The sequence below is a fragment of the Callithrix jacchus genome, chromosome 13, assembly GCF_049354715.1.
Source record: "Callithrix jacchus isolate 240 chromosome 13, calJac240_pri, whole genome shotgun sequence".
NCBI classification, from domain to species: domain Eukaryota; kingdom Metazoa; phylum Chordata; class Mammalia; order Primates; family Cebidae; genus Callithrix; species Callithrix jacchus.
In genome coordinates, this window is record NC_133514.1 from 57203435 (window position 1) to 57215054 (window position 11620).

Here is an 11620-nt window from a genome sequence, read left to right on the forward strand (position 1 = left end):
GTGAAACAGGTCTGGATGTAAAATGCCATTGGGTTTTGGCTGTGTCTTTTGATTGGGGGATTTAGTCAATTTAAATTTAGGGTTGCTGCCATTTGATGTTGACTGGCTGTTTTATCCATTCGTTGGTGTAAATTCTTCTTTATGTTGGTGCTCTTTACTTTTTGGTGTATTTTTAGAAAGGCTAATACTGGTTGTTTCTTTCTGTGTGTAATGCTTCTTTCAGAAGCTCTTGTAAGGCAGGCCTGGTGGTAATAAAATCTCTGAGTTCTTGCTTGTTCATAAAAGATTTTATTTTTCCTTCAGTTGTGAAGCTTAGTTTGGCTGGATATGAAATTCTGGGCTGAAGGTTCTGTTCTTTGAGAATGTTGAATATCGCCCCCCACTCTCTTCTGGCTTGTAGAGTTTCTGCTGAGAGATCTGCTGTAAGTCTGATAAGCTTGCCTTTGTGGGTAACATGACCTTTCTCTCTGGCTGCCCTTAGTATTTTCTCCTTCGTTTCAACCCTGGTGAATCTAACGATTATGTGCCTTGGGGTTGCTCTTCTTGAGGAATATCTTTGTGGTGTTCTCTGTATTACCTGGGGTTGAATTTTGACCTGCTTTGCTAGTTTAGGAAAATTTTCCTGAATAATATCCTGAAGGGTATTTTCCAGCTTGGATTCATTCTCTCCGTCGCATTCAGGTACACCTATCAAACGTAAATTTGGTCTTTTCACATAGTCCCATATTTCTTGGAGACTTTGCTCATTCCTTTTTATCCTTTTTTCTCTAATCTTTTCTTCACGTTTTATTTCATTAAGTTGGACTTTGACCTCTGATATCCCTTCTTCTGCTTGAACAATTCGAGTGTTTAAACCTGTGCAAACTTCTCGGAGTTCCTGTATTGTATTCTTTAGTTCCATTAATTCACTCATACTCCGCTCTAAGTTGTCTATTCTCAATAGGATTTCATCAAACCTTTTTTCAAAGTTCCTAGTTTCTTTACGTTGGGCTACAACATGGTCTTTTAACTCACCGAAGTTTCTTATTATCCATTCCTTGAAGAGTGATTCTGTCATCAGGAGGCGCTCGTTCTCCATCAAGCCTTGTTCCATTGTTGATGTGGAACTGTGATCATCTTTAGAGGGAGAGGCGTTCTGACTTTGAGTATTCTCAGCTTTTTTACGCTGGTTTCTTCCCGTCATTGTAAATTTATCCTCCTGTCGTCTTTGAAATTACCAACTTTCAGATTAGGTCTCTTGAGTGGACGTCCAGGTTGTTAGTTCCCAGGGCCAGAGCAGCGGCATTAAAACTGATGGTGCTTTTCTGCCCAGGATTCTCCTGTCTGGCTTCCTTCTTGTGTCGGTAGTAGGCGACTCTGCCTTCCCGGGGCTCCAAACCTCGGTCAGAAGGGGAACCAGTCCTGTTTACTCTGCGCCGAGCGCTCCCGCGCCGAGGTGCCGTCACAGCCGCTGCCGGGCTCTGGTGTCCTGCTGGGGACCCGGGCCGGTCCTCCGAACCTGTTTACTTTGCTCCGACAGCTGCCGCGCCAAGGTGCCGGCGGAACCGCTGCACCAGCCACGAGAGTCGCGCTGGCCACCCGTGTGTTTCCTCCACTGGGGGAATCTCCTGCTCCGTGAGCGACCAGAATTTGTCTGAAAGTGTGGCGTCCTCTAGTTCTCCGCGCCTTCCCTGAGAGCTGCAATCCCGGGATGTTAGCGATCGGCCATCTTGGATCGTTTTCGGAACTTGGTTTTATAGCATTTTCCTGCGCTTATCTTTGATCCCTCTTGCCACCACACCCAGCCTGTCATTAGAGCCTCAGGATCTTAACCTTGCAGCACCTCCTGCCTCAGCTCCTTGCTGTGCCCCATGCAGAGTGTCCAGGCCCTGGTGCTTCCCACTGGATTGCTGCAAACACCTCCCAGCTGATGCCCTGCCTAGCCCTGAGGCTCAGCATGAGTCCTTCCAGACCCTGCTGGACCGTTTCTCCAGCTTCCTGCAGCACTGTGGTCCTTGGCCTTCAGTGTACACTGGAACCAACTGGGAAGCTCTAAAAACATCTACCTAGTGCTTGGACACAGTCCAGCTCCATTAATTTGTCATCTGTGTAGCATGAGACCTGGACTGCAGTCAGGGTGAAAGCTCTGCCGGGGATTCCAGTGCCTGGCCAGGGTCGAGCGCCAGGGCTCAGGGCTTCCCGCTGCAGCACAGGAAGTGCAGGCCCACACCTGGAACACATGGCCCTCCCCATCTCCTGCCACTCCCTGTGGATGACTCAGCTCAGCCAGACTACGCTCCTGCTGCTGCTCACACCCACCCTGTGGCCCTGCACTGTCCTGCTTTGGGGTTTGCTCCTGGGATTCTCTATGCCTTGAATTTCTTCCCCGCTCATCCACTCCAAATCACCACAGTGGAAATACTGTGTGTCGCACAGTGACCCTCTCACAGACCTCCTTCTTCCTGATGTCCTTCCTGAAGGCCCACCTAAGCTTTATGCATTCCCTTCCTAACACCCAGAGCCTTTCCACCTCTCTCAAGGGTGTTAGCACATTTGACCACACATGTTGCAGTGAGCGAGAAGCTTTCCTGTTCTCCCTGTTCCCCTCAATCCTCCCACCACTAATCAAACCATCAACTAATTGAAAATACCAGCGCAACCAGCTCCCGAGGAAGCTTTTCCAGCAGCCAGCTCTAGGCCTCACACATAGCCAGTGTTGAAGTATACATGGCCAGCAGAGCAGTCTGGGGAATGATGGAGCCAGCCACCCTCAGTGTCCTGGGCCCCAGTCACTTTCCACCAACAGCACTGCCACTGCCATCACCTGCCACAGTTGTCCTGTCTCTGCAGCTTGACCAGCGGCATTGCACAGCTTTCCTCAGCTCCCAGCAAATACTGAACATGTGCTCTATATGCTTCCTCCTCACCTAGAAAAAGAAGACCATATCAGTCCAGCAAACAGACTCAGCTTCCTCCACCTGAACTGCCAGAATGTCGGGTTCTCAGGTGAACCAACTCATAATGCTAAGAGCCCGGGCCAGCAGAGGTACTCACTAGCACAGGTGCTCCTGGGGCTTGGAGGTGTCCTTGCATGCCAGCAATATGGCTGGTGTGAAAGGTTTTTTTTTTTTTTTATCCTTATCACTCCAAACTTTAAAAGAAGATTGCAAAATGACTCATGAATATATTTGCAGCACCAGGGGTGAGTAAAGCAGACATGGACATGTTGATCACCCCTTTAAAAAAAAAAGATATTCTGAACTCTTCACATTTGCACAGACTAAATATAGCTGTGAGACCACAGGGGACAGAGCTCAGGAGGGGGCACAAGTGTTCAGCCCTAGGGTATGCCCCGTGGGAGTTGACCCTGACTGCTCTGTCACCTGGGATCAGCAAACACCTGGTGCTATCTCCTGTGTCATTAGAGACAGCATCTGCTGACTTCTCCTGGAGAGGCTTGGAGGGAGCTCTCTGTGGGTGGGACCTGTGGATACCCTGTGTTCTCCAGCCTCAAGAACCTTCCCCATGAAACCAGGGAGAGGAGAAGGGCCAGCACACACAATTCAGTTGACATGAGAGGCAGAGAGCCAAAAAGAACAAAATAAACAAGACAGTTCCCTAGAAGTATCACCTCCCAAGATAACGTTTACTGTGGCACTCCAGCCTGCGTTTCATCCCCCGCTGAGACAGGACCAGAGCTAGCCAGTAGTGCAGACCACCCAGCTGTCATATCTGTTGTTGGAGTTTACCCTTTGCCATGTTTGTTTAATCAGCTTCACAAAGGTATCTATTAGGAACACTCAGTGGCTTCCTGAGCTGATAGCCAGATCTTCGTCTGAACTCTTTCTTATGAAAAGGAAATCTGGGGGCATGTGGGGGCACGGTGAGGGTGGGAAGTTGAAGTGAAGAGACTGATTCTCCAGAACGTAGGGTCTAGAGATGGCAAAGTTGAATTCCAAAATGTCTCTGCTATTTGCCAGCCATATGTGGCCTTGGGTAAGTGCTGAACTGCTTTGGGCTTCGGCTTCATCGTTTATGTGGGGATTCAGCTCCACATAGATTCATTGATCTCCTGTGGTTCACCAGGCCCCAGGTAAGGCACTGAGCTGAAGAGATGATTAGGAGGAGGCCTTGGCTTCGGGTCTGCCTAGATGCAGGTGAGCACGTCCTCACTCCTGACTGTGCTGTGATAACTGCTGCCCAAGACTCACTCTCACTGACCCCACAGGGGAGTCAGGAGAATCAGATGCAGAAGCTTCCAGAATGCCAGAGCTTCACAGATGGAGGCTGTTACTGTCATCATTATAACCACAACCCTATGCCAGTCAGCCCAGTAATAAGAGGGCAGAAAAGATACTGGGGGGCTGGTCTAATTTCTGAGTTGATGAATGCTAATACAACTTGATAGTTACTGTTTAAGTCCCAGGTGTTTGAGAGACTTGAAGTATATTTAACTCAAATGTTAAATGACTACAACCCCAACATTATTTCAGGTGCATGTATTAAATAAGGCTTTTCATCTTGCACTGTAGGTGACTGAGTTTGTACAGTCTCTTCTAGGCTGTGAAGAGCATGCCAGGTGCTTTAAGAAAGAGGTAAGAGATGCAAAAATTATATGTGTGTGTGTGTGTGTATGTGTGTGTGTGTGTATTTTTTCTATACTTCTAGACTCAGAAGTGTTTTGTTTTCATTTACTTAAATGTAAATAAGTACAGTTTGGAGCAGCAAGAGAAAGGAGATCCAGCAGGAATAGAGCTCAATGGTACAGTGTGGGACCAAGTGGGCTCAGTCTCTGCCTTCAGTCCTCTTATATTTTGCTAGGTTTTATTGCAGAACATCATGGCACTTGGTGCATACAGCATGCTCAGCACATATACTATTTGCTGGAAGAATAAATGAACAAGATAATTAATACCAATGGCTGTCATGAAGCCTCTCCATTGGCAGCATGAAGCCATTTGGGGGAAGGCAGGAATCCTCCCTTGGGATTGCACTTGGGAAAGAGAGGGGATTTGTCTACTCCAAAGTCAGAGTGGGACTATCCTCCCTATCCCTGCCATGCACTTGCTTCTAGAGAAGCCCCAAATCCTTCTATGGGGTTTCTGTCTCCCGCCCTCTCTCGGTTGGGAATGCACTGAACTGCTTCACATATTTCCTGGAATTAGTATCCATAGCCATAGGGGCCCTGGAAGAGACTGGATGTCCACAGCTACAAAATGATGCATGTAGTAATTCCCAGTGACTATGTATCACGGGCTTGCTACGTGCCAGGTGCAGTGCTAAGCATTTTACAACCATTGTCCTTTGCTCCTTACGACATCTCTACAATGCCAGTTTACTGATGAAGAAGCTCAGGCCCAGGAAGTTTAGGCAGAGCAAGGAAAGGGCAGAGTCAGATTCCACCTCATATCCATGTGAGAGCTCAGAGCCTCTGTCGTTGCTCTAGAACCCTCCAAGAAAACCATCCTCCTACAAACGGAAAGGCAGCACACACCTCTCCCTCTCAGGTTCAGAGCATGCATGGGTTAAGGGACGTGCTCACCGAGTTTTGGGTTCTGGACCCCTCTGAGCACAGTACAGGAACTCAGCATCAAGGTCAGATGGCCTCCGTCTGGGTAGCTGCCACATGTGGGGTTCACCTGGTTCTGCCTGAACTCAGCACAGCTTGGGCATAGTTGGCCATACTGACTGTATGGCTCACCCGTACAGTCCACTCTGCAGGTATCGATGCCCAAAGCCTGCCTTGTCCTCAAGTCTGTCCACACAGGGGAAGTGGGAGTAGCTCTTTGCAGATTGAGTTGCTCACTTTGCAGATTAGCACTCGCTGACCAGTTCTGTCACTTTAGGCAGTTTGCTGAACCCCTCTTATCACTCCTCTCTGAAACACAGATTTGCAAGATGGCCCCTTAAAGACTAGGATTAGTATGTTTGAAGCACTGAGCCCTGTTCTTTTCCCAAAGTACAGTATTAATAAAGGCAGAAGTATACAGCAGAGTGTCTCCTCTGGGCTCCGATAAGCCCTGTCAGAAATCCCAGCTTTGCCCCTTAGATGCTGTGTGAGCTTGGACAAGCTTGCAATTGCGTTTCCTCGTCTAGGGTTATCAGGAGAATCAAACCCATATAATAGATTTTGATAGCTCCATAAACGTTAGCTGTTATCATCATCACCGTCATTACCTTATTCTTAGGACAACTGGCTATTTGGACAGCAATTTTTGCCTGAAAATGCTGACGCTGAGCTCAGGTCAGGGTGTGGATGCAGGCTCATTCTCTCTCCTCTGCCTTGAGGAAAATGCCCTTCATCCCAGGGTAAAAGTGTTTCCTCATCTAGATGGATGAGTCCTTATCAGGCAATATATCATAAATGCACAGGAAGATTTTAACTTTTTTAAATGTTAAAACTTTGAAACCCTACCCCTGGGGTCCAGGGTAATTCTATCGGTGAGAGATTGACACTATAGGATTTGTATTATTGTTAGGGTTTTTTTTTTTTTTTAGGCGGAGTCTTGCTGTCACCCAGGCTAGAGTGCAGTGGAACGATCTTGTCTCACTGCAACCTCTGCCTCCCTATTTCAAGCAATTCTCTTGCCTCAGCCTCTTGAGTAGCTGGGACTATACACACATGCCACCACACCTGGCTAATTTTTGTATTTTTGGTAGAGATTGTGGCAGGGGGAGTGGTCTCACTATATTGGCCTGGCTGGTCTCGAACTCATGACTTCAATTGGTCTGCCCACCTTGGCCTCCCAAAGTGCTAAGATTATAGACATGAGCCACTGTGCCCAGCTAGGATATGCATTATTAAATTTGAAAAGGTTTAGAACCACGATACACTAAGTTCATGGAAGAGTGTTTCCATAGAAAACCCTTCCATTCCTGCCTTCTTGGTTCTGGAGCTGGAATCATCTGAGCTAGGCTGTGTCAATCAATGACACTGCAGCAGTCCCACAAGTCGTGTTAAGGTCACTGGGGCCTCCAGAAGCTGGGAAAGCAGCATGCATGGTGGCCACTACCAACCTGTGAGTCTCGGGAAACCTGTTACATTTCATGCTATAATATTTTTTTAATTGAAAAATATTTAATTGTCAAAACAAGACTGAATATATTCAAGGTGTATAATGTGATGATTTGATATACATATAAAATGCGTGATGATTACCACAGTCAAATTAACTCTTTCCATTACCACCGCTATACATTAGAGCCCCCAGGTCTTGTTCATCTGGAGCCAGGAATCATTCTGTGCAAGTTTTGAAATATGTTTTAAAAGTTGAATAAATAAAACATTTATTTTGTATGTATTTTTGCTTATACTGCTATTTATCCTTTAAAAAATTTAAACACAGGAAAGTTGAAAGGATTAAATAAAAACTAACCACTCTTCTACCATCCAAAGATAATTTCTGTTAACATTTGGGGTAAAGACTTCAAATATTTTAAATATGCATATATATACATGCAGCGATGGGTGTTTAATTTTACAAAGTAAAGCTGAAATCTTTCTCTATCATATACCATGTTCTGTTGCTTACTGACTTAAAAAAAATCCTAAATCCTTAAATGTTTCATAGAGACTTGATTTTGGGTGACTGCATAGAGGTCCTCTCTGTGACTATAGTATTATTTACTTCTGCTATAATTGGGAACAGTGGATTACTTTCAAATTTCAGTATTATAAATAAAACCAGAGTATACACATTGCACGTTATTCTCTTGGGAAAAATTCCTGGAGATTTACTTGGTAATGTTTTTAAGGCTCTTGATATAAATTCAAGCTTTTTAAAACCTAGCAATAGAAATTTAGCCTGGGAACAGTTAGGGTATATCAAATTCATATTTAACAGAGTGAGCATCTTTTTAATTTAACTTCAAAGTTCTGAAGAAAGAACTGGAGTGGAGCAATGGTTGAACTAAGCCGAGTGAGAGCTACCATCATTCTCTTTCACTGCTGAGCTCAACAGGGAGGCTGTGATGAGTTCAACGTCGCGCTCAGAACCTAAGAGTTACTGGTGAGTAAACAGGCTTCCCTGACAAAACATTTTTATTTGTGTCTATTTCCATATTTGCAGCAGATTGACGGCAAAGCCTTCCTGCTTCTGACACAGACAGACATTGTCAAAGTGATGAAGATCAAACTGGGCCCAGCACTGAAGATTTACAACTCTATCCTGATGTTCAGGAATTCCCAGGACCTCCCTGAAGAAGATACTGTCTGAGACCCAGAAGTCAAGGGATGAATGCGCTCCCTGAACTTCCTCTGGCACCAGGACCTGCGCTCTTTCAGCAATAAAATTGGAGCACATTAATTTGATGTTAATGTCCCCATGGCCATATCTAAATTGAATCTGGACTTTTTTAAGTGTCTGTGATTTGTTTATATGTTAAGAGGATTTTGATGACTGGTCCAGTGCCAGTGACTCAGAGGCTTAGGCCCATCTGTGGGTTTGGTTTACAAACATTGCTATCTTTGGTGGTATGCGCTCAGCTCTGATGTGTTTGCAAGACAGACCAAAGAAGCCCACACAGCCACCTTTATTCTTCTCCGTCACCATGAAAGAAACCATTTTCCATTTTATAAGCATACAACTCTCAAGTTGTAAAATATTAGAAAAATAGTATTCATGAATATATTGCTAATGTTTTTATCAGAACACCATGGAGCTTGGCTCAGATCTGCCATGGAGCACAGTTAGTCTAAGAGCTAGAGGCCTGGTGCTTTCAAAAGACTTCATGCAAGATTTTTGTGTACTTTACTCAGGAAAGTGTGAATCTCTAAAAAATAATAATAATAAGCACATGTTTTCATGATTCATTAATTCTCCTTTTGTTTCATTAACCATTTCTCGGTTGTGCTCCCAAGGTTTCCTGGAGCCTCCACAAAGGAGAGTGGCCAGGAGTCACAAAAGGAGAGTCAGGTGGGCACTTCCAAAAGCTGGAGGGGCCCTTCTGAGGACCCTCCACCAGCAGCGGGGACTTGGGGAACCCTGTCCTAACACTGGTGTGGCTGGTGGGCCAGACACTCACCTGCACAAAACTCCTCCTAGCTCCCACTCTGAAGGGCATTTCAGAACTGACTAGTTTCCCTGCAGTCTGCCAGAACCCCTGTAATAAGGAGCTGTGTTGTAGTACATCTTGGACTGAGTGTGCATCTTTACAAATGGAGACACACTATTCAAAGGGAAGATCTCTAATGTAGGGAGCGTGGTACTTACTCGTTTGAAACATTTCTATTTGTTGTCAGGCCTTATTTGTTTTTTCTAAGTGATTATATTTGAAGCTTAAGTTGTGTGGAGGCAGTCCCACAGTTTTGAAAGACAAAACTGACACTTCTTACTACTTTTACAGGTAGCAACAGCTACAAATGCTCTCCCGGAAATGGAGAGCCACCATTTTTGGGTGGGGAGGAAGAGGGAATAGATTCAAAAAAGAGATTCTGTGTCCACTTGCTTCATTAAGAATGTTATGGTTTAAGAAAGCTGATTCTGCTTGGAGAATTTCTCAAACTTTTTCACTGAAGAAAATAAACTCTAAGAGGTGTGCATATATAACATTTCTTTAGATCCCTACCTAAATGGAATTTTAATAAATTATTGGTTGATGTAAATTTTGTTTCTGTGGAGTTTTGTTTATTGTTTTGCTTTTTGTAGACTGCCATGTGCAATTAAAATTCCCGCTTCTGCCATGTTAAAATTTTAATATATTTTAAATGATAATAAACAGAGAAGACAAAATTTATACCTGACTACTTTGATGCCTGTGTTGTGAAGACCCATGCTCATGCCGCAGCCTGGAGTCTGGGTTTTCTCAGCCATGGAAGAACAGAGGTAACTCCACCCACATTAGCTAACAAGGAAGCCAGCCATTTTGGAGTGCTGTCTTTCTTGGGATACATTTCCCAAGGGAAGCAAGTTTAGGTGTTAATAATTTGAGACATTAAATTGGAATTTTAAAAATTAACAAGAATTGCTCATCTCAAAATTATTCATTGTTTAGGATTTGTAGTTCGTATATCAAACACCTGTCATTTCAACAGAAGGGCCTTGAACAGGTCAGATAATACCAAGTCAAATGGAGTTGAACTATTGTGCTCCTAGGAGATAGTGTGATGAGACAGAAAGGGATCAATCCAGGTATCTAACTGCCTGCCAGACATCCCCACATTGTCACCCAAGTACCTCAACCTGAAAATATTCAACAGGGAGTTTTGTTCCTCACATTCTAATCCTTCTCGCCAAGTGAACCATGGCATATCAGAGCAGCTACACAAGCCAGGAGCCTCAAATCACCACCTCTGTGTCCCTTTCTGTGGTAGAATTCTTCTTCTACCAACACAACATCACTGCAGTTAGGAGGAGATGTGTGGTCAGTGCTGGAGAGCTGGCCTGGGCAGGCCCTGGCACAGTGCAGACACCACAGCCCTGCCAGTGCCCACCTTTCAGCCATCCTCTGCTCCTGTTCACATCCAGGCTGGATTTGCACTGAGCTTTATTTCTCCAAACTCACCCTGCTCCTAGGCCCCACTTTGTATTTGTGGGTCCCCTGCCTGAGGCCGTCTCACTCCTCCTCTTCCCACTTCTCCGTAGGCTTTCTGGACTCCCTCGCTGTTGGGTTCCTGACTCACCTAGGAGCCCCACGGCAGCCTGCACCTCCCCATCGCACTGTTGTTCACTGTTGTTATTACTTGTTTGTCTCTCACCCTTAGCCTAGAAGATCTGAGCAGAAAAAGACTGGGTCTGGCATGCACATCACTTATGCTAAGCACCTAGCATAGGATCTGACACTCACTCAGCACACAGCAAGTGATTTGTTGAATCAATGAACAAAGCAAGCCAACCCAACTCAATGCAAATCCCAGCTCTGCAACTTCCTAAATAGGTGTAAGCTCTCTATAAATGAGAAAATAACGCCTTCTCCAGGGGTTTTAAAATTTGATTTTGGGAAGGTGTGCATGAGTGTGAGTGTAAACAGCACATAGAAGGTGCTGACACCTGACAGCAGCCATTAAGTAGGCTCAGGAAAACAACCAGAATGATGGATCAGAACCTAAACAATGATCCATTCCTTTAAGTCAACAGAGGACCAGACTTCCAGGAATCTCCTGGAACAGACCCCTTGAGTTTGCATCAAGCCTGACGCAGCCTTCAAGGATCCTGCAGGGCCGCTTTTCTAGGTGCGGCTCATGTTTGGAGGAGCCCCTGGGGTGCTGTCAAGGGGCTGCCGCTGCCTTGGACTCAGCCACCTACATCCAGCTTCCTCCACTCAGTTCCCTTCTCCCTCTCCTGATGCTCTGCAAGAAGGTTTGGAACATAAGAGTTGAGATTGTTCACTCTACCAGGAGGGCCCCCACCACAGTCAGGGGCCAAGCAGCATCCAGAAATGACACAAGTGGCGTGAAGACCTTGCTGCTCTTGGGCACAGCCTCAGTCTCTGACTCTGCTCCTCTTTTCCTTATCCCCCAGGAATGTGAATTGAGTCAGGGACAAAGGAAAAAATTATCAACAGGGCTTCAAGAAATACAAACTTCCAGGTTATTAGAAAGAGTTCCCCCCAAGGACCATTTGTACATCACAATCATAAGTACACACCATGAGGCTGGAAATTAGATAATTAGCATGAATCCTAAGGGAGCTTAGGACTTCTG

General features: G+C 45.4%; 1 protein-coding gene across 17 annotated transcripts in view; it reads left to right on the forward strand.

Moving 5' to 3' along the window:
• Window positions 1-9718, forward strand: part of L3MBTL4 (L3MBTL histone methyl-lysine binding protein 4) — a 464367-nt gene extending 454649 nt beyond the window's left edge. For all 17 annotated transcript variants that reach the window (XR_013525731.1, XR_013525732.1, XM_078347776.1 and 14 more), the window contains 2 exons: window positions 4512-4574; window positions 8049-9718. Coding sequence is in view for 15 of the 17 variants with exons in the window: in XM_078347776.1 (XP_078203902.1) it covers window positions 4512-4574; window positions 8049-8195 (210 nt within the window). In the remaining 2 variants the exon portion in view is untranslated. The remainder of the gene's footprint in view (window positions 1-4511; window positions 4575-8048) is intronic.
• Window positions 9719-11620: the final 1902 nt, after the last annotated feature.